The sequence below is a fragment of the Penaeus chinensis genome, chromosome 20 (assembly GCF_019202785.1).
Source record: "Penaeus chinensis breed Huanghai No. 1 chromosome 20, ASM1920278v2, whole genome shotgun sequence".
In the NCBI taxonomy this organism is placed as follows: Eukaryota; Metazoa; Arthropoda; class Malacostraca; order Decapoda; family Penaeidae; genus Penaeus; species Penaeus chinensis.
The window spans coordinates 22,698,614-22,720,595 of record NC_061838.1 but is presented as its reverse complement, the minus strand read 5'-3'; the positions used below and the strand labels follow the sequence as shown (position 1 = coordinate 22,720,595).

Genomic DNA, 21,982 nt, shown 5'->3' with positions numbered 1-21,982 from the left:
AATAAAAAAAAAAAAAAAAGTCTCGCTTGAAAACGTTTCGTCTTCTCTTACGCCGAACACAAGACACAAACAGGCACTGACAGCAAGACAGACACAGACACAACTCGGCCCCCTGATTCGGCCCTGACCTCACCCTGGGAGCCCTCGCCATGCTCATTCATTCGCTCCAGAGCCCAAGGAAAGGACGCACGCAGAAGAGGGAACACGGATACGCAAGGGTGCAGGGGAAGGGGAAGGGGAAGGGGAAGGGGAAGGGGAAGGGGAAGGGGAAGGGGAAGGGGAAGGGGAAGGGGAAGGGGAAGGGGAAGGGGAAGAGGGAAGAGGGAAGAGGGAAGAGGGAAGAGGGAAGAGGGAAGAGGGAAAGGGAAGAGGGAAGAGGGAAGAGGGAATAGGGAAGAGGGAAGAGGGAGGAGGGGAAAGAGAAGAGGGAAGAGGGAGGAGGGGAAAGAGAAGAGGGAAGAGGGAAGAGGGAAGAGGGAAGAGGGAAGAGGGAAGAGGGAAGAGGGAAGAGGGAAGAGGGAAGAGGGAAGAGGGAAGAGGGAAGAGGGAAGAGGGAAGAGGGAAGAGGGAAGAGGGAAGAGGGAAGAGGGAAGAGGGAAGAGGGAAGAGGGAAGAGGGAAGAGGGAAGAGGGAAGAGGGAAGAGGGAAGAGGGAAGAGGGAAGAGGGAAGAGGGAAGAGGGAAGAGGGAAGAGGGAAGAGGGAAGAGGGAAGAGGGAAGAGGGAAGAGGGAAGAGGGAAGAGGGAAGAGGGAAGAGGGAAGAGGGAAGAGGGAAGAGGGAAGAGGGAAGAGGGAAGAGGGAAGAGGGAAGAGGGAAGAGGGAAGAGGGAAGAGGGAAGAGGGAAGAGGGAAGAGGGAAGAGGGAAGAGGGAAGAGGGAAGAGGGAAGAGGGAAGAGGGAAGAGGGAAGAGGGAAGAGGGAAGAGGGAAGAGGGAAGAGGGAAGAGGGAAGAGGGAAGAGGGAAGAGGGAAGAGGGAAGAGGGAAGAGGGAAGAGGGAAGAGGGAAGAGGGAAGAGGGAAGAGGGAAGAGGGAAGAGGGAAGAGGGAAGAGGGAAGAGGGAAGAGGGAAGAGGGAAGAGGGAAGAGGGAAGAGGGAAGAGGGAAGAGGGAAGAGGGAAGAGGGAAGAGGGAAGAGGGAAGAGGGAAGAGGGAAGAGGGAAGAGGGAAGAGGGAAGAGGGAAGAGGGAAGAGGGAAGAGGGAAGAGGGAAGAGGGAAGAGGGAAGAGGGAAGAGGGAAGAGGGAAGAGGGAAGAGGGAAGAGGGAAGAGGGAAGAGGGAAGAGGGAAGAGGGAAGAGGGAAGAGGGAAGAGGGAAGAGGGAAGAGGGAAGAGGGAAGAGGGAAGAGGGAAGAGGGAAGAGGGAAGAGGGAAGAGGGAAGAGGGAAGAGGGAAGAGGGAAGAGGGAAGAGGGAAGAGGGAAGAGGGAAGAGGGAAGAGGGAAGAGGGAAGAGGGAAGAGGGAAGAGGGAAGAGGGAAGAGGGAAGAGGGAAGAGGGAAGAGGGAAGAGGGAAGAGGGAAGAGGGAAGAGGGAAGAGGGAAGAGGGAAGAGGGAAGAGGGAAGAGGGAAGAGGGAAGAGGGAAGAGGGAAGAGGGAAGAGGGAAGAGGGAAGAGGGAAGAGGGAAGAGGGAAGAGGGAAGAGGGAAGAGGGAAGAGGGAAGAGGGAAGAGGGAAGAGGGAAGAGGGAAGAGGGAAGAGGGAAGAGGGAAGAGGGAAGAGGGAAGAGGGAAGAGGGAAGAGGGAAGAGGGAAGAGGGAAGAGGGAAGAGGGAAGAGGGAAGAGGGAAGAGGGAAGAGGGAAGAGGGAAGAGGGAAGAGGGAAGAGGGAAGAGGGAAGAGGGAAGAGGGAAGAGGGAAGAGGGAAGAGGGAAGAGGGAAGAGGGAAGAGGGAAGAGGGAAGAGGGAAGAGGGAAGAGGGAAGAGGGAAGAGGGAAGAGGGAAGAGGGAAGAGGGAAGAGGGAAGAGGGAAGAGGGAAGAGGGAAGAGGGAAGAGGGAAGAGGGAAGAGGGAAGAGGGAAGAGGGAAGAGGGAAGAGGGAAGAGGGAAGAGGGAAGAGGGAAGAGGGAAGAGGGAAGAGGGAAGAGGGAAGAGGGAAGAGGGAAGAGGGAAGAGGGAAGAGGGAAGAGGGAAGAGGGAAGAGGGAAGAGGGAAGAGGGAAGAGGGAAGAGGGAAGAGGGAAGAGGGAAGAGGGAAGAGGGAAGAGGGAAGAGGGAAGAGGGAAGAGGGAAGAGGGAAGAGGGAAGAGGGAAGAGGGAAGAGGGAAGAGGGAAGAGGGAAGAGGGAAGAGGGAAGAGGGAAGAGGGAAGAGGGAAGAGGGAAGAGGGAAGAGGGAAGAGGGAAGAGGGAAGAGGGAAGAGGGAAGAGGGAAGAGGGAAGAGGGAAGAGGGAAGAGGGAAGAGGGAAGAGGGAAGAGGGAAGAGGGAAGAGGGAAGAGGGAAGAGGGAAGAGGGAAGAGGGAAGAGGGAAGAGGGAAGAGGGAAGAGGGAAGAGGGAAGAGGGAAGAGGGAAGAGGGAAGAGGGAAGAGGGAAGAGGGAAGAGGGAAGAGGGAAGAGGGAAGAGGGAAGAGGGAAGAGGGAAGAGGGAAGAGGGAAGAGGGAAGAGGGAAGAGGGAAGAGGGAAGAGGGAAGAGGGAAGAGGGAAGAGGGAAGAGGGAAGAGGGAAGAGGGAAGAGGGAAGAGGGAAGAGGGAAGAGGGAAGAGGGAAGAGGGAAGAGGGAAGAGGGAAGAGGGAAGAGGGAAGAGGGAAGAGGGAAGAGGGAAGAGGGAAGAGGGAAGAGGGAAGAGGGAAGAGGGAAGAGGGAAGAGGGAAGAGGGAAGAGGGAAGAGGGAAGAGGGAAGAGGGAAGAGGGAAGAGGGAAGAGGGAAGAGGGAAGAGGGAAGAGGGAAGAGGGAAGAGGGAAGAGGGAAGAGGGAAGAGGGAAGAGGGAAGAGGGAAGAGGGAAGAGGGAAGAGGGAAGAGGGAAGAGGGAAGAGGGAAGAGGGAAGAGGGAAGAGGGAAGAGGGAAGAGGGAAGAGGGAAGAGGGAAGAGGGAAAGAGGGGAAGGGGAAGGGGAAGGGGAAGGGGAAGGGGAAGGGGAAGGGGAAGGGGAAGGGGAAGGGGAAGGGGAAGGGGAAGGGGAAGGGGAAGGGGAAGGGGAAGGGGAAGGGGAAGGGGAAGGGGAAGGGGAAGGGGAAGGGGAAGGGGAAGGGGAAGGGGAAGGGGAAGGGGAAGGGGAAGGGGAAGGGGAAGGGGAAGGGGAAGGGGAAGGGGAAGGGGAAGGGGAAGGGGAAGGGGAAGGGGAAGGGGAAGGGGAAGGGGAAGGGGAAGGGGAAGGGGAAGGGGAAGGGGAAGGGGAAGGGGAAGGGGAAGGGGAAGGGGAAGGGGAAGGGGAAGGGGAAGGGGAAGGGGAAGGGGAAGGGGAAGGGGAAGGGGAAGGGGAAGGGGAAGGGGAAGGGGAAGGGGAAGGGGAAGGGGAAGGGGAAGGGGAAGGGGAAGGGGAAGGGGAAGGGGAAGGGGAAGGGGAAGGGGAAGGGGAAGGGGAAGGGGAAGGGGAAGGGGAAGGGGAAGGGGAAGGGGAAGGGGAAGGGGAAGGGGAAGGGGAAGGGGAAGGGGAAGGGGAAGGGGAAGGGGAAGGGGAAGGGGAAGGGGAAGGGGAAGGGGAAGGGGAAGGGGAAGGGGAAGGGGAAGGGGAAGGGGAAGGGGAAGGGGAAGGGGAAGGGGAAGGGGAAGGGGAAGGGGAAGGGGAAGGGGAAGGGGAAGGGGAAGGGGAAGGGGAAGGGGAAGGGGAAGGGGAAGGGGAAGGGGAAGGGGAAGGGGAAGGGGAAGGGGAAGGGGAAGGGGAAGGGGAAGGGGAAGGGGAAGGGGAAGGGGAAGAGGGAAGAGGGAAGAGGGAAGAGGGAAGAGGGAAGAGGGAAGAGGGAAGAGGGAAGAGGGAAGAGGGAAGAGGGAAGAGGGAAGAGGGAAGAGGGAAGAGGGAAGAGGGAAGAGGGAAGAGGGAAGAGGGAAGAGGGAAGAGGGAAGAGGGAAGAGGGAAGAGGGAAGAGGGAAGAGGGAAGAGGGAAGAGGGAAGAGGGAAGAGGGAAGAGGGAAGAGGGAAGAGGGAAGAGGGAAGAGGGAAGAGGGAAGAGGGAAGAGGGAAGAGGGAAGAGGGAAGAGGGAAGAGGGAAGAGGGAAGAGGGAAGAGGGAAGAGGGAAGAGGGAAGAGGGAAGAGGGAAGAGGGAAGAGGGAAGAGGGAAGAGGGAAGAGGGAAGAGGGAAGAGGGAAGAGGGAAGAGGGAAGAGGGAAGAGGGAAGAGGGAAGAGGGAAGAGGGAAGAGGGAAGAGGGAAGAGGGAAGAGGGAAGAGGGAAGAGGGAAGAGGGAAGAGGGAAGAGGGAAGAGGGAAGAGGGAAGAGGGAAGAGGGAAGAGGGAAGAGGGAAGAGGGAAGAGGGAAGAGGGAAGAGGGAAGAGGGAAGAGGGAAGAGGGAAGAGGGAAGAGGGAAGAGGGAAGAGGGAAGAGGGAAGAGGGAAGAGGGAAGAGGGAAGAGGGAAGAGGGAAGAGGGAAGAGGGAAGAGGGAAGAGGGAAGAGGGAAGAGGGAAGAGGGAAGAGGGAAGAGGGAAGAGGGAAGAGGGAAGAGGGAAGAGGGAAGAGGGAAGAGGGAAGAGGGAAGAGGGAAGAGGGAAGAGGGAAGAGGGAAGAGGGAAGAGGGAAGAGGGAAGAGGGAAGAGGGAAGAGGGAAGAGGGAAGAGGGAAGAGGGAAGAGGGAAGAGGGAAGAGGGAAGAGGGAAGAGGGAAGAGGGAAGAGGGAAGAGGGAAGAGGGAAGAGGGAAGAGGGAAGAGGGAAGAGGGAAGAGGGAAGAGGGAAGAGGGAAGAGGGAAGAGGGAAGAGGGAAGAGGGAAGAGGGAAGAGGGAAGAGGGAAGAGGGAAGAGGGAAGAGGGAAGAGGGAAGAGGGAAGAGGGAAGAGGGAAGAGGGAAGAGGGAAGAGGGAAGAGGGAAGAGGGAAGAGGGAAGAGGGAAGAGGGAAGAGGGAAGAGGGAAGAGGGAAGAGGGAAGAGGGAAGAGGGAAGAGGGAAGAGGGAAGAGGGAAGAGGGAAGAGGGAAGAGGGAAGAGGGAAGAGGGAAGAGGGAAGAGGGAAGAGGGAAGAGGGAAAGATCACAATACTGTTCACTAAAACAAAACTAGAGAGCTATTCATTGGACACATCCAAATCATTCACTCGTTTTTTTTAACTCATATATTTTTTTTTGTTTTCCTCTAAGTACCTCTAACAGTAAGTCCTTACGAAAACTATAGAGAAAAATTGATGAGAAAAAAAAAGAATATTGACTGTGGACAACAAGGTACAAACACAGCATCTCTACAACTACTGTTTAGTGAAGAAGGTCTCAGGAACATTGACGAAGGCTAGCAATGCTCTGCCATCCCGTTTTATTTTTTGCGTGCGTGCGTGTAATAGTGTGTGTTTGTGCGTGCGTGCGTGTAATACTGTTATGTATGTGCGTGCCTGACTGTGTCGTGTTGTGCATATCTCTGAGAAAAAATGAAAGAAATATTGCTGACATTTTAAGTACGGCCATTGCTCATTCTCATATTTTGTTGGTGCTAAAAGTGAAATAGAAATCAGAATAACAAATTTTGCGATGCAAAATAGGAAATGCGCTGCTGAATTGTTACTGTTTTTTTTAAGTACAGGCCTTGATACGAGATATAGGTAAAGTACAATTAAGTGCATAAGTGTGTGTCTGTATGTATGTGTTTTCACTAAGTGCGTGTGATGTCACTGTGAGCTCTCTCCGTCTGTGCACATTCAGCGAGTACACGTGCGGCCGCCTACACGGGACTCACGATTCCAACACTGGAATCGTACAAGATACAGCGATAAAATAAAATTAAATCCCAACCGACGTGCGGGTGAGGCGGCAGTGTGAAGACTACGGTTCCTCCTTGCCGTTGAGAACAAGACAGGCGTCGCATCACATCCCACACGTGCTGACGTATGCTGGACGACGCCGGGTATTTTGGTGTCGCTTATTCAAGTGTCCTTAGGAAGTAATACACAGCAAGAAAAACACTACTGGCGCATTCACCCGATTACACAGTCTCATTCCCAGTAAGTACTTATCGTTTCTCATGTTCTACAAATTGCGGTTTGTACAATCCCTGACGGACGCCACAAGGTGCTGTACACACATTGTTAAATAAATAAAATAAGTTAGATAATACATGCCGACGAGGCAGTGGTTTGTACATCCCACAAAATGCCCAACTTTACAGAATCTTATAAGATATGCAACAAACCTCTAGCGAAAGTTTCTTGCATACGTACAAGTTCTTTGTTTCTCCGGCCAAACTCTCCCCTGAATTCCTTTTACAATCTCTTATGAGTTGTGAAAAATACTGATATTACAAAAGTTTCCCTGAAAAAAGAAAGTTTCAGTAAAATAAATAAATTGTCAACTATGAACAAGTTTCCGCCACTGAGAGTGGATCATAAATAAACCCCCAGAATAGGTTTCGGAATCCACCGTGTCTTTTTGTTCTGAGATTCTGTCTCCTGCTCCGCTCGCTATTCCTCGGCACCGCGTCTCTCGCTCTTCTCTCGCTTGCCAGTCTACGGTCTTCCTCGTTCCCCTGCAGGAGCTAACCTCCGGCTGCCTCCCCCTCTTAGTACCGCTGTGGCACCTGCGGCACTTGGTGCTTCTTGTGAGTGCCACTCATGTGAGCCCGCAGGGAGTTGAGAGAGGCGTACATGCGGCGGCACACGGGGCACTGCATGCTCTGGCGCGGGCCATGCATGTCCCGGAGGTGTGTCTTAAGGACGTACTTGTTGCACAGGACCTTCCCGCACACACCGCAGGCCACCTCCTCCCCCGTAGCGAGCCGGGTCCTGCCTGCGGGCGGCGTGTAGCCGAGTGCCGTGAGCGGGGTGGTCGCAGCGCCCCCCGCACCGGGGTCGGAGGCGTATCCGAGGTGGGGGGAGCCTCCGAGGGATTCCATTCCTGGAGTGTGATGGGCGCCGTAGCCACAATGCACAGAGACAGGCTGAGGTTGCTGATGTTGGAGAGCGGGCGTGACGGTAGGCGGCTGTGTGGGCGTGATGAGCTCACACACGGGCGGCACAACTTCAAACTCCGGGGAGACACCTGGCGCCTGCAGGAGCGTTCCGCCTCCGCCTGAAACAGCCGACCAGGGGGTGAGACACGCCTTGAGGGGAGGGGCCGCCCTCACACCACTCGTGCAGGGCGGGGCTCTTGTCCTCCCACTCCATCCCTCTTACTCCCAATAACACCAATCTACGGACAGGACCTTCTCATAGGCTTATCTCTATCGACTGCCTTCCACTTACACCTATTAGCACCCTCCCGCCCTCTAGCACCATCCTCCTCGCAACCCCCAAAACAGAATAGGGAAATAAACATTACTATTGCAAAATAAATACGATTGCCAAATCACAGCAATCACACCTGGACTCATCTTGTAAACGGTATCCGACAATTCCTTTCTGAAGACTTCTTCATTGCGTGTTATAAAAATAAGTCTTCCTCCGTTTAAAAGATAAAAATAGTGTGACTGAAAAAGGTTACTTATAACTACAAGCCGAAGATACATCCGTACGAGGCTATAAGATCTATACAAAAGACTCTTACATATAAATGATATTTTCGCTTTCGTTCGTGCTTAAAAGTAAATTGCGGAAAACAGAAGTAAAACAACACACTGATTTACTTCGTAAGACGCCAACACAATGTCTTTTTGGAGCCAAAAGAGCTTAACTTACAAGTATACAAAGTCCATACAACCTTTATGTCTAATACTTAAAAACCTCTCACGACTAGGAACAGATCGAGCCTAAAGGCCTAAAACGAGTTTATACAAGAGTATCGTTCTCCAGCGCATCGGCAAGGAGCGCGCGATCCACCAGGACGCAATCCGCCAGACTCAGCGCTCTCGAATCCCCGCGGAGGGCGAGCCAGGTCCTCGGAAGAGCGGCAGTCACAAGGAAACCGATTAGGTCCTCAGGGTCTTCCTGAAGAGCGCAGCGATGGCCGCGGCGTCGGAGGGGTCTGCGTCCACCTCGAAGACCGGAGGCGGCTGGTGCAGCATGTCCTCCCGCATGGGCTGCGGCGGCGGGTACTCGTCCGGCTGGAACTTAATCATTTGCTGCGGGTGCGGCAGTGGGATCGGAGCTTGCAGTTGCGCGGGTAGCTGCTGCTGCTGCTGGTGTTGCGGGGAGAGCTGCGGCTGCGGCTGCGACGTGGGCAGCGACGTGGGCAACGACGTGGACAGCGACGTGGGCAGCGATGTGGGCAGCGACGTGGACAGCGACGGAGGTGGCGGCTGCTGCGGCAGGCCCAGGTGGAGGGGGCCGATGGAGCTGCGCCTTCGCACGACGCCTGTCGGATGGGAGTTGCTGCGGTGCACCTGCAGACTGTTGAGCGAGCTATACTGCCGGTTGCAGAGGTCGCATACAAACTTGGCGCCGCGGTTCAAGTGCATGTCTCGCTCGTGCTTCTTAAGGTTGTAGCGATTGCTGCACATCTTGCCGCAAAACCTGCACACATTGGCCTCCTCGCCTTCACCTGCAACACGAAGAAAACAGCTGGGGTGAGGGAGGGCCAGAGCAGCCACCAGTGTGTCACCGGTAGTGTGCGTGCGTGCGTGCGTGCGTGCTTGCGTGGGAGGGTCGAAAGAAACCACAACCACGACACTGGAAAACAAACAAGATATGACAGCATGTTCCGTATCTCAGACAGAGGAGCAGACGCCGTTACTGCTGCCATGCCATCTGCTTGGCCATGTTACTGTCACGCCACATACAAAACACAAACAAGGAGAATCTTTTAGTCTCTTGAGAATCACTAACTCACATGCATGCGCATACAAGAACACTCGTAGCGCCCCCTTATTTAGGCCCGTGTCCAAAAACAGAAAAAAAATAGAAGAGGGAAAGCATCACCATTCTTTGCAGGTGACAAAATCCAGGATACAAGCAAAGAAACAAACGGTGGAATAACACATGACAACAAACACTTCCGGTCAGCAGGTATGAAGGTAGGATGCCAGGACAGACTGCAATGAATAACAGATCGGTGCCGTTCTCATCAGTTGCGAGGGATGATGGTGTAAACCACACGAGAGCTCAGCAATAGCAAAGGCAGTATTAGATATTCTAGTCAGCTCTCTTAATAAATCAGTGTGTATGTCACATACGATTGCATAAACGTGCATAGGTTTATGCATGATGCACGTATATTTGGGTGTACATGTAAATGCTTTCTTGTTACTATATTCTCTCATATCGAATCACAGTGTCAACGACAGCGAACGAACGAGAGAATGATATAGGGTGGCGAGCGTGTGCGTAGGGAAAGGAAGAGGAGGAGAGGAGGAGAGGAGGAGAGGAGGAGAGGAGGAGAGGAGAGAGGAGAGGAGGAGAGGAGGAGAGGAGGAGAGGAGGAGAGGAGGAGAGGAGGAGAGGAGGAGAGGAGGAGAGGAGGAGAGGAGGAGAGGAGGAGAGGAGGAGAGGAGGAAAGGAGGAGAGGAGGAGAGGAGGAGAGGAGGACGAGGAGGAGAGGAGGAGAGGAGGAGAGGAGGAGAGGAGGAGAGGAGGAGAGGAGGAGAGGAGGAGAGGAGGAGAGGAGGAGAGGAGAGGAGGAGAGAGGAGAGAGAGAGAGAGAGAGAGAGAGAGAGAGAGAGAGAGAGAGAGAGAGAGAGAGAGAGAGAGAGAGAGAGAGAGAGAGAGAGAAAGAGAGAGAGAGAGAGAGAAAAGAGAAATGCGAAAGAGAGAGAAGAGAAAAGAGACAGAGAGAAGTAAAGAGACAGGAGAAAGAAAGAGGGAGAGAGGGTGTGTGTATAGTGTGTGTGTGTGTGCATCTGCGTGCGTGTACTTGTTCGTGCATCGCATGTCTACAGACAGATAAATAACATGGTTGTCTAAAACTAATTCTGTGCTAACATAGAGGAAATATTGTACCTTTTTATGATAACACAAGTTTGTATTTTTCTTACCCATTGGTCTGTAAGTGATAATTACATGTTTCCATATCACGAAAGAAGAAAATTGTATGCACGTATTTATGTATGTATGTATATGAATGTAGTGATGAATTAATGTTTTTGAGAGTAAATGCACACATGTAACTAACTGTATATACACGTGTGAATATGCGTGTGTGCATGTTTCTGTAGGTTATCGTTGTTGTTGTGGTTCTGTGTTTATTGTATAATTCAAAATTATACTAATAAAGAGAATGACTAATCATCAGGTGTATATTCCAAATGTGTTCCATTTTCTCTAATCGTCATAAGCATATATGTCTGATTACTCATTTTCATTAACATTCCAGTTGATTACTTTCATTTTGGGGGGCACACTGAGGACCGACAATAATAAACTTCATTATTCATACATGATTTTTAATACAAAAAATCTGGTACATATCACGAAAATTACGCTTAGACCTTAGGTATACGCCACACAACGTAGAAGCCTTTGTAATCTAAATTCACAAATCTATGAAGCCGAACAGAAAGGACTCATTACATGTTATATTAAAATACAAAGTGAGCGTTTACAGTACAAAAACCGTGACCTTTGCGACTTCCGTCAGGTCAAGTGACGGAAGAGTGAGAGAAAAAACAATCTAGACAACACGTTACAAAATACTGTCACGTCGCAGGTGTCACCAGTGCACTTAGCACTCCCCCCGCGCCCTCCCTCTCCTTCCCCTCCCCCCTCCCCGGACCCGCCCTGCCGCCGCGGTGCCTCAGGGGCCCTGGTCGCCGGTGTGTGTGTTGTGCGGCTGCGGCAGCGGCTGCGACATCGGGTGCGGCCGCGCCTCTCGGAACGCCGGCGAGGTGAGGCGAGGGCTCGGCTCCTCTAGGAGCACGTGGTGGCCCTGCGTCGCGCCCACGTGAGGCAGGGGTGACGCGTAGGTGTTCAGCACGTCGTCATCGCACACGAGCCCGCCCTCGCCGCCCATGCCCCCACCCGCGCCAACGTCCAAGCCGTCGTCCATCCCCACGCCCATGCCCCTGCCGCCACCCTCACTCACGCCCGAGAGCACGTGGCCACCCGGGGCGCTACTCGTCACAGGTCGCTGGTACGACTCGATGTAGTGCTGCTGCCTGAGGGCGGGGACAGGGCCGGCGGTGGGCGTGTGGCCGATGGAAGGGGAGTGCGTGGGGCCGGGTGTGCTTGCGGGCGCAGAGGTGGGCGCCACGCCGCCCAGAGAGTTGTGGTAGAGGGCCCGGAGGCGCCGCCGCGTGCTGACCAGGCCGTGCTGCTTGATGGCGTGCACCCGCAGGCTGTTGGCGTTCTTGAAGGTCCTGCGGCAGGTGGCGCAGGTGGGGCGGGATCCCTCGTGTGTCTCGTGTTTGTCCCGCACGTGGATCCGCAGGTTGTACTTGTTGCTGAGCCGCTTCCCGCACACTGGGCACGACACCGACCCTCCCCCGCCCACCACCCACGCCCGCGCCCCTGCAACAAAGACAACACGCCGTAAGCGGCCACCATCATGATCCCTGGTTCCCTGGACACCCACTACGGCAAGGACATAACACACGGGCAGGACACACGCCAGGGCTAACTACTTAGGCTACTCTTCAAATCTTCTCAAAATAGATACACAAATAAAGTGATAAAAACCAACTTGGGGTTTTCGTCAATCACATTTTGACGTCTAAAACAAGTCATTAAGTACTACAGCTACGGGTCATGTCAGGTGATAAAGAGGAAGATTCAGAAGCATTCCCGCCTGCATGCTCCAAGCTCCTCGGACGTCCCTGTCCTAAAACGTTTCATGAGCGGGTCGCCTTCCTTCTTTCTCTCCCTCCCTCTCTACCTCCTTCCCTTAGCATGTCTCCCCCTACTCTCACGCATACAATGATTCCCTCAGGGCGCCATCAACATCACATCATCACCATCACCATCATCATCTAAATATCCTCCATCTGTGTGAGCGCCTCCAAGGTGTCCGGGTGCATGTTACGCACGTGGGTCTTGAGATTGTACTTGTTACTGATTTTCTTGCCACAGAAGGGGCACAGCACCGGTATGTACACGAGCGGGCTCCGCATGGACATCGCCTTCCCTGTAACGATACAACACCGCGGTCAGTGCGGGGCCCCAACCTCTCGTGGGAGGCTCTCTCCTCCTTTCTCTCCCCATCTCCCATTCCATTCGCACTGTCACTCACTCTCTCACATTCTCTCTTTCTCTCACTCTCTCACATTCTCTCTTTCTCTCTTTCTCTCACTCTCTCACTCTCTCACATTCTCTCTTTCTCTCACTCTCTCACATTCTCTCTTTCTCTCTTTCTCTCACTCTCTCACTCTCTCACATTCTCTCTTTCTCTCACTCTCTCACATTCTCTCTCTTCTCTCTCTCTCTCTCTCTCTCTCTCTCTCTCTCTCTCTCTCTCTCTCTCTCTCTCTCTCTCACACACATTCTCTCTTTCCCTCTCTCTCTCACATTCTCTCTTTTCTCTCTCTCACATTCTCTCTTTCTCTCTTTTTGTCACATTCTCACATTCTATCTTTCTATCTCTCTCACATTCTCTCTTTCTCTCTATCTCACACATTCTCTCTGACTCTCTCTGTCACAGTCTCACACATTATCTCTCTCTCTCTCTCTCTCTCTCTCTCTCTCTCTCTCTCTCTCTCTCTCTCTCTCTCTCTCTCTCTCTCTCTCTCTCTCTCTCTCTCTCTCTCTCTCGTTCTTCTGTCTTCCTTCTCTCATTTTCTAACCCAGCCACCGTAGTACCATTACAGTGCAAAAACAAAAGAACACTTCTCTACAAACCCCAACACTACACCCACAGATACACCCCGCAACGTTGCAAGCATTCATTTCATACATCTACACTTCCCCGTGGTACCAGACTACAAAATGTACAGAATTCTTTCATGGAACATCTTTTCATGCACATAAAAATATATCTATTTAAAAGCAACACATCCAATTTAGACAAAGAAGGAGAAAGTAAAACGAAATGGTGGATAATCAAGTTTTATTATCATGATAAAGACATAATAACTTTTGGCACATATGATACAAAAAACGGGCCCATTCTGACACTATACACAACTTTAGCTATTCACCTCCTTGTTTTAGTATAGACAAGAGGAAGCAGTACAAAATAAAACGCATGAGTATGCATATACAATGACATACGTATATATAAACGATTGGCAAGTCCTTGAGCAACATTCTATAAACCCAACATAACTATGTGTATATATAGACGACTAGAGAAAACCAAGAACAGGTTCAAAGGGTCACGAGCCCTGCAGACTTCAAGGGAGGGAAGGGGTAAGGTAGGGGGTGGGGAAGGGGGTGTATGCCTTTGGGCAGAGGCTCTGCCTAGAGCTTCGGCGGGCCGAGTGCAGAGGAGGTAGACGGAAGGGTGACCCCGTATTGACTATTGTGGGCGTGGGTGGGTTTGTGGGCGAGGAGGGGCGCATGGGATGATGCCGGGGGGTTGTGGGTGGAGGCCGAGGCAGAGTTGGTGTATCGGTGGTACTGACTAACGTGACTGAATAGTGTGTGTTTGTTTTTATACACTTTCTGGCAGTATTTGCACTGGTAGCCTGGAGACGCGGGACCGTGCACGCAGGCCAAGTGCTGCTTGAGGCTGCGACGCCCTCCTAACACCTTGTCGCACTGCCCGCACCGCACCCACTCTGCAACAGAAGAGACAAGCGTCCTAGAGTGGACAGTACCCTCACCAGGCCCTGACGAGTTCCCCTAAACCTCCCACTGGGATTTGTAACGCTCCCACGCCCTCCTTGTGTTTCCCTTCACCGAAACTGCTGACAACACGTTCCAAGAATCTTCAATGCGTTTACGATTGTGTAGCAGTTTGAACACGCTCGTGCTCCTTGCTAGGATAAGACATGCTTCTCTAAATCCCGGACCCGAATCTCCAAACTTTCTGCAACCTTTACACATCTCTTGGGCACATCCGTGTCCTTCCTGAATCCTTTATTCACTCTTTATCCTTCAACAGCAGGAGAACCTATACAAACATGTGCGCGTTAAGAGATGGAAATGGAGAAGTCAACAATAAGGACGTAGAACCGGAAGGAGCAAAAGCGAGGAAAGACAAAGGAGATGGAAAGTGATCTATAGCACAGCGAGGGGAGTTGATCCTAGAGCGGAAGACAAGGGAGAAACGAAGAGACGGGTCGAGGGACAACAGAAGAGGGGAAAAGGTGGGGAAGAATAGGGAGAAGCAGGAGGAAGACACAAGATGGACGAAACGGAGAATGAAAAGGTGACAAAGGAAGAAGTTATGGAAGAAGGAAAACGGAGTGTGTCCCTCTAAATCCCCGCGATCTTACAAATCCTCTCGCAAGCATGTAGATGATACTTCTCCCTCCATCCCGTTCCTCCCTCTTCCACCCTTCTATGACCTTGCGATGTACTTTCAATGCCCTCAGGTGTTGCTCGAATAACACTGCGTGCAGACAGTCGACATTAATCAACTTACTAATGCGGAGGATTGTATCAATCATCCTTAGCGCTCGACAAATAATACAGCCTCTGAAATACGCTCCCCGATAGAACGCAAAACCAAGCCCGGAGTGAATGAACCCTACGCGGCGAGTGAAGGAAATGTACTGCCTGCCGCATTTAAATTCCCCCTCATCTCAAAACAACTTCCTTTTGGGTTATCCAAACGGTTAGCATTTGTCCTTACGTTTCATTTTCGAGAAACTATCTTCAAATTTCAAAGCTGACGTAATTCCTGGGTCTTCTAGCTTCAAGTAGGGGCGAGGGGAAGGATTAATCTAGTGAGGGGAAGGACGAGGGTCAGGGAAGAGCGAAATAAAAAGGAGTGGACGGTCTTCTAAAGTGAAAAAAAAAAACGTTAAATTAAATTAAAAGATAATACTCGGGTAGAACTTAGGCTTATACAAGGATTACTGGGTAGCAGTCGGGTTGTGTCACCGGAGATTGAGGATGCCAGGTAAAGGCCAAGTAACAAGAGCCAGGTACGGGTGAGATAAGAATATAAAAGAAGCTTCTGCGATCTCAGCGTCCTCAGAGAGAGAGGAAAGGCGAGGCAATGCCCTTGGGAGGTCCCAGAGGCTCCGCTGTGCCTCCACCTCCCCCTTGGCGATCTCCTGCAGTGTCCTGAGTGGGCGGCGGCAGAGACTGCTGGGCGGCATTCGTGGGTCCTGAGGACACCGGGACGGCGGCCGGCTGTAGGTGATGGGGCTGGTGCGGCCTCCGGGGCGGGCGGTGGTATATGCTCATGTGGTTCTGGAGCGTGTTGCGGGTCTTGTAGTGGCGGTGACACAGCGAGCACTGGTGGGAGTGCGACGAGGGCGTGTGCACGTCCTCGATGTGGCGCCGCACCTTGTACTTGTCCCGCAGACTCTTGCCGCAGTACGGGCACACGCAAGTCTCGTCACCGGCCGCAATCGCACTGGCCAACCCGCTACTAGGCTGGAGGACGACCCCGGGCCCCTTCCCCCCGGGGAGGTGCTCTGGCGGCGGCACCGCTGCGGAGATCGGCGAAGGGTGACAGGCGGTGGTGGGTGGGTGGGGGGGAACCTGGGGGTGTGGGGCCCCAGGGTATCGCCCCCCGCCGTGGTCCCCCGGCGGGAGTAGCGGCCCGGACTTCCTCTCCGGGGCCCCACACGACCACGACCTCCCGCACCCGCCTGCAAGGAGGAGCCACCGTCAGTACACCGCTGTCACCTACCACCTGCCAGGAAGCCAGGTGGCACCACCTCGCTAGTGATAGCCCGGCCAGCCCACAGCGCCGCAGGGATCATGAGAACCACCTGCCACACACCAGTTGGAATCTCCGCCCCCCGAAGGTACTTCTTTGGGCTCGACCTGCCAACCAACGGAGGCAGCCCACCCTCATTCCCTCACCCCCTTCCCTAATTTTAGTTCAGGTCGCAGAATGCCCGATCGTGCCGGCAGAGCGAAGCGAACATTTAAAGCTATAACCTTTTTCAGGTGGTTGGACGTCTTATACGTAACCACGTTGATCAATAGAAGGTTGAAGTGCAATCGCCGAGGTTTCTCTCTCTCTTTCGTTCCCCCACACTCTCTTACTCTGGGTCCACCTCCTTACTCATTCACACTCATTGTCTATCTGCCTGTCTCTCCCTCGTCCCTTCCTCCTCCCCTTCTGTCTCTCTCACTCCCCCTTCCGGTCTCTCTACCTCTTTCCCGCTCTCTCACGCTCTTTCTTTTTTTCTCTCGCCCCCCCCCCCTCTCTCTATCTTTCTCTCGCCCCTCCCCCCTCTCTCTATCTTTCTCTCGCCCCTCCCCCCTCTCTCCCTCCCTCCCTCCCTCTCCCTCTATCTTCCCTGTTCCATTTACTCTTTATCTCTCTCGCTCCTCCCTTTTACTTTTTCCCTCCCACGCTCCCTCTCCCTTCCTCTTTATCCCGCTCGCTCCTCCTCCTTGTTTCAGCCAAAAGAAAATCCTTCCCCATCCCTCCTCCCGACCCCATAAGTACATACACTTTCAATATAAAAGCTGGAATAAAACAAAGAAACAAAATCCCAAAAATATTCCAAAAAGCTTCCACACTTATCATATAAATATCCACGCATAATCACCTGACTTTGTTATGCACTCCCCTAACCATCCAAAAATACGTGGGGAAAAAAAAATAATAATTAGTTAAAACATAAATAAGACGGGAACTAAACGGAATAATCAACCAACTGCTTGTTCTGAGGGAAGCGCCCATAAGCAAGATCAATGAAGAAACCGGAAATACTAAGCTTCTGAGACAGCAGAATGGTTCGTTTTTGTTTTTTGTTTTGTTTTGTTTGGTTTTTCCTTGAAACGTCTATAGTCATTCTTCTGGCTTATGTCATTCTCCTTCATGATATTAGTTGTTCATGTCTGTGTGTTAATTATTTTACCTCTCCAATTTTCATTCTCATTTTCTTTCCTTAGATTAATATATTTTTTCTATATAAAAACATATTTCCTTAATTCCTTTTTGCTAATATGCGTTTTTCTACTTTTTCTTTTCCTCTCTTCGTCATGATATGGGATACTCATTTAAATGCGTCTTAGTTCGTGTTACCTGTTCATTATTTTACCTTTTTATGACAGCATTCATTCTTATGTAGCTACACTTTTCCTTTTTTTTTTTTTTTTTGTTTTTACAATGTATAACAGAAGTATAAATATAAGATAAATGAATACCTTACTGTAAAACAAAGTTTACGTAACATGTTAATACAAAAATAGTGCATCCCGTCCTTATGCAAGGCCAGTGTATGTACACTCAGCAATGGAGAGTTTATACGGGGAAAAGAAGAAAATCTGGATAAGGAGGAAAAGAACACAACGGAAACGCCAAAATGAAGGAGATAGAGAATAATAGATAGAGGAAAGAGAGGTGGGTAGATGGTCGGTGGCGAAGCTGAGGACCGACCCACGGGCTCAGGTCACTCAATCTTCTCACTTTTCATTACTCATCTGCCTTGTTATTTTTCAGTCTTGTTTGCTTACATTACTTTTAATTCATAAAGCATGAGCTTGGGTTAGTAAAAGCAGTTTTTAAATACTTTTTTGTGTTAATCATTGTGTTAATCATTAAGAGTTTTTTCCCCCCCGTTTCTTTGTGTTTATGTTTTTGGAACGATTTTATTTTGTAACTCATCATACTTCTCGTTCTCACAAGATGGAGGAGCGGACAAATAAACACCCTGGTTATATTTGTCAGTACTTTTATTATCACAAACTAAATACATATACAATACAAACATAAGTGCTTCTACTTATGAGGATGAGGGGGTAGGGGCTTAAAACGAGATCAGTTCTACTCCAGCAAGGCTAAATATCTGACTAAAAGTTGTTGTTGTTGACCTACAAAACTAATCTACTCTTTTGTGACACAGGACAAGCTCCTCTGGCGGGCTTGTTATACTCACAAAAAATAGGAATCCATCGTTCATATAGTTGTTTTTTGTAACTTTACCTCTTTACACTAGTAATAGGGGAAATCAGGAAAGGGGGAGTAGAAAATTTGCATCTTCACATGTGTTTAGAAATGATTCACTTAATGAAGTAGCACAATATATGGCACCAGTTTTTTCTTAGAAGAGTTTAATTACTTGTATTATCTAAGAACTACATCGTATACATGTACATGGTATAAACTTCCGTGCTTATCACATTTGTCTGAACTGTCACGAAGCATCGGCAGGTACGCTACTGCCGTCGTTCCCTCAGCCGGACGAACACCGGCATCTGACACTCAGGACGCCGAGGAAGGAGCCGAGAGAAGAGGGAGGATAGGGGAGAGGGGGGAAGGGGAGGGGAGTGAGGAGCCCTCAGGACCTCCTCCGCGGCGTTACACATTTTGGGAGCTGGAGAAGGTCCCCAGGGCCGCGACAGTCATGGGGCTCGCCTCTCCGGTGCCATGATGCCCTTGGTTGGGGTGCGCCGTGCCGGGGGCGTCTGAGAGGTTTGGGCGCGGGGGGGTGGGGTGAGGCATGATGGTGGGGGACGTGGTGAGCGCCGTCACGCCCTGCGAGGCCGTTGGAGACTTTAGATGATGCGCCTGCATCCCCGATAGCGAGGCGGCGGCTGCAGGCGGGGGGTCGTGAGCGGTGCCGAGGCGCGGGGTTGTGGGAAGCCCGGATATTGATAACGTTCCTGAGGGATCATGTGTGTTCTGGCGGGGCGGAGAGGGGCCGCCGCCACGTCCTCCTGCCAGTAGCTGAGGGTACGCCCCGTCGCAGCTTCCCTGGTGCTGCTGCAGCTTCACGGGCGGAGACGACGGGTACAGCCAGCCATCCTGGCCGCCGCCCGCGCCGCCCCCGCCCCCGCCGCCGCCGCCGCCGCCATAGCCGTGCACCTTCCCGAGGGCTGCGGGCTTCATGGCGTCGACTGACACGGCCGCCACGCCCATGGCCTGAAGGGCAGCACTGAAGGTAGAGGTAGAGTTGGGGTCCGCGCGGGCGTACGGGCGTGTGTGAAAGCGGTTCTCCCCGTGCGCCTGAATCATGTGTCTTTTTGCCGAGTACTTATTGAAGAACCGGCGTTTACATATCGGACACTCTACTGGCGTGTACAGAATGCTGGGCCTCCCTGCAACAGGAGAGAAAAGCGTTGTTACAATCCAGTCTCGCAGGGCTTCCCCTCTCCCGCCCCTCGGGAGGGAGGGGGCATGTTAGTGCTCCACACATGTTGTTGTCAAAGAAACATGTCACTGCACTCAAGCATCATACATTCATGTCTTAAGGTAACGAGGTTTTCTTGAGCCGTGTCACGTGCTCCATCTCAGTTGAAGATGTCACTGAACGAGGTGGCTTTGTCCCCCGGCAGATGGTGCTCTGGAGGCGGCGGGGGCGCCCCGTTGCTCAGTCCAGGAGTGCGGGGGCTCAGGTGCGTGGTGGCGCGGGCTGCTGCGGCAGCTGCCAGCAGCGACGACAACTGCTGCGGCACCGCGACTGGGGTCATGGAGGTGGCGGGGAAGGGCGGGGCGCCGGATGCTTCATACTCCGAAGGTCCGGAGGAGTCGGTTCGCTGGCGACGGTGGTAGCGGCTACTGTGGTTCTGCAGGCTGTTGGGAGTGCGGTAGAACCTGTGACAGATCTTGCACTCGTAAGGTGTGAGGTGGACAGTGTGCATGTCCTCGAGGTGTTTGCGCAGACTTGTACCCTTCAACATTTTGTGGCAATGTGGACACTCTAAGCGACCGTCGTTCTCTGCAACAGAGAAGGAATTGGTCATGTGGCGAGGGTTGAGGCTGGTCTACTGGCATGCCACTACAAGGCTCAGGCTACTAGGCTGCGGGGAGCAAGGCGACACTACCTTTGCTACGAGACAACTCACCCTCAGCTCTTCCCTTCTCTTTTGTGGTACACATACATATGATTTTGTAGACTATTGGGCGTGCGGTATTCTTTGTTGCAGACGTAGCAGCGGTAAGAGGTGAGGTGCACTGTGTGACGGTCATTTATGTGCCTTCTGAGTCCATGACTGGTACTCAGCACCTTGGCACACACAGGACACTCGAACCTGGCACGCCCTCCCGCTATGGGCGGCGCCCCCAGCCCGTCCCCAAACAGCCGGTACATTTCTGCAACAAACAACACATCCCGTGAGTACGGCAAGCTCCCCTCACTACGTCTCCAGCCTCTGCTAGTGTGCTACCGTCGTGAGTCAAGACTATACAAGAGGGTATGGAAGGCAGACAGTATGTCCGTGTGCGGGGCACCGATCATGTGGAGCGCGGCTCGATGCCAGGGCGGGGGGGCGCCGCCCCGCCGTTGCTGCCTTTGTGGTACAGACTCATGTGGTTGCTTAGGGAGTTCTGGTTGCGGTAACACTTGTGGCAGATACTGCAGGTGACCTGAGTGTTGGCGGTGTGCTGGTCGCGGATGTGAGTCTTCAGTCCTGAGTGTGAGCGGAGGAGTTTGTGGCAATAGGGGCAGGCTACAGTGCCCTGAGAGGGTCCTATGCCCAAGTGGGGGGCCACGCCGCCGCCCCCGCCCATTAGGTAGGTCGGCGGGGAGGTGGCAGTGGCAGGGCCAGGCACGCTGGTGGTCCTGTGGCCTCCCAGCACGCTCCTCGGGCCACCACCCGCCGCTGCCGCCCCGCAGTGTGGCCTGCCACCCCCAGGCAAGGCTGGGGTGTCCTCGGGTTGCCCACCCTGGGGGAGGGCGTGACTCACGGCGCCCGCAGACACCCCACCTGCAACACGAGACCCCACGTTACCCTCTCGCCTTAAACCTGCCACTGCACGGGACAGTGGCGGCACCACGTGGTAGCACCACTGCTGCTTGGATATCATCCCACACAAAGTACTTGACACTGTCGCCTGGACATCACAGAGAACACTTGGCACTGTCACAAAGACACAACTCCCACATCCGGTGCTTGGCACTGTTAGTACACAACGTCCCCTTGATACATCATTTGGCATTATCGCTAGCACACTCCCCAACATATAAGACACGACACTACCCAGCGAAATGGCACTGTTCACATGGCACACAACATAAAACACGTTACATCTACACCCGCACACACCTACACCCAAGCCCGGCCACGAAAATCTCTTATTGTGACACGCTCTGCTTTGTACTCTCAAGTTGCCCCGATGTGTGTGTGTGTGTGTGTGTGTGTGTGTGTGTGTGTGTGTGTGTGTGTGTGTGTGTGTGTGTGTGTGTGTGTGTGTGTGTGTAGTATGGCAAAGTATGGTATGGTGTGAAGTGTGGCATATGATAGGATTTGGTGTAGTGCAGCATAGTATGTATGCTATGGTTTGGTGTAGCGTGGCATTAATATGGTACGGTGTGATCTTGTGTGGCATAGTATATGATACAGTGTAGGTGAAATAATCATATAATGAGGTGAAGTGTTGCATAGTATGATATAGTGTGGTGATGTGTCATAGTGTGGCATGATGTGTAGTGTGACATGGTATGGTATGCTATGCTTTGGTGTAGTGTGGCACAGTATGGTATGCTATGCTTTGGTGTAGTGTGGCACAGTATGGTATAGTGTAGTGTGGCACAGTATGGTATAGTGTAGTGTGGCACAGTATGGTATGGTGTAGTGTGGCACAGTATGGTATGGTGTAGTGTGGCACAGTATGGTATGGTGTAGTGTGGCACAGTATGGTATGGTGTGGTGTAGTGTGGCATAGCCTGGTATAGTGTGTAGCGTGGCATGGCATGGCATGGTATGGTATGGTGTGTAGTGTAGCGTGGCATGGCATGGTATGGTATGGTGTGTAGTGTAGTGTGGCATAGCCTGGTATGGTGTGTAGTGTAGTGTGGCATAGCCTGGTATGGGTGTAGCATGGGATGGTATGGTGTGTAGTGTGGCATAATATGGTATGGCGTGGTGCAGTTTGGCATCGTATGGTATAGTATGGTGTAGTGCAGTGTGGCATAGCATGGCATGGAATAGTGTGTAGTGTAGCGTGGCACAGCTTGGTATAGTGTGTAGTGTAGCGTGGCACAGCTTGGTATAGTGTGTAGTGTAGCGTGGCGTGGCACAACCTGGTATAGTGTGGTGTA

The 21,982-nt window shown here is 52.6% G+C and overlaps 1 protein-coding gene across 14 annotated transcripts in view; it reads right to left on the bottom strand.

The window, feature by feature from the left end:
• LOC125036053 (protein abrupt-like) overlaps positions 1–21,982 on the bottom strand; it is a 148,269-nt gene that overhangs the window by 78,817 nt on the left and 47,470 nt on the right. For 3 of the 14 annotated variants that reach the window (XM_047628427.1, XM_047628428.1, XM_047628426.1), the window contains exon 6: positions 17,658–19,040. The exons of 5 other annotated variants lie outside the window; for them this stretch is intronic. In XM_047628427.1, coding sequence (XP_047484383.1) covers positions 18,301–19,040 — 740 coding nt within the window. In that variant the 3' untranslated portion in view covers positions 17,658–18,300. 6 more of the 14 variants (XR_007115858.1, XM_047628435.1, XM_047628433.1 and 3 more) reach the window with 6 other exon arrangements.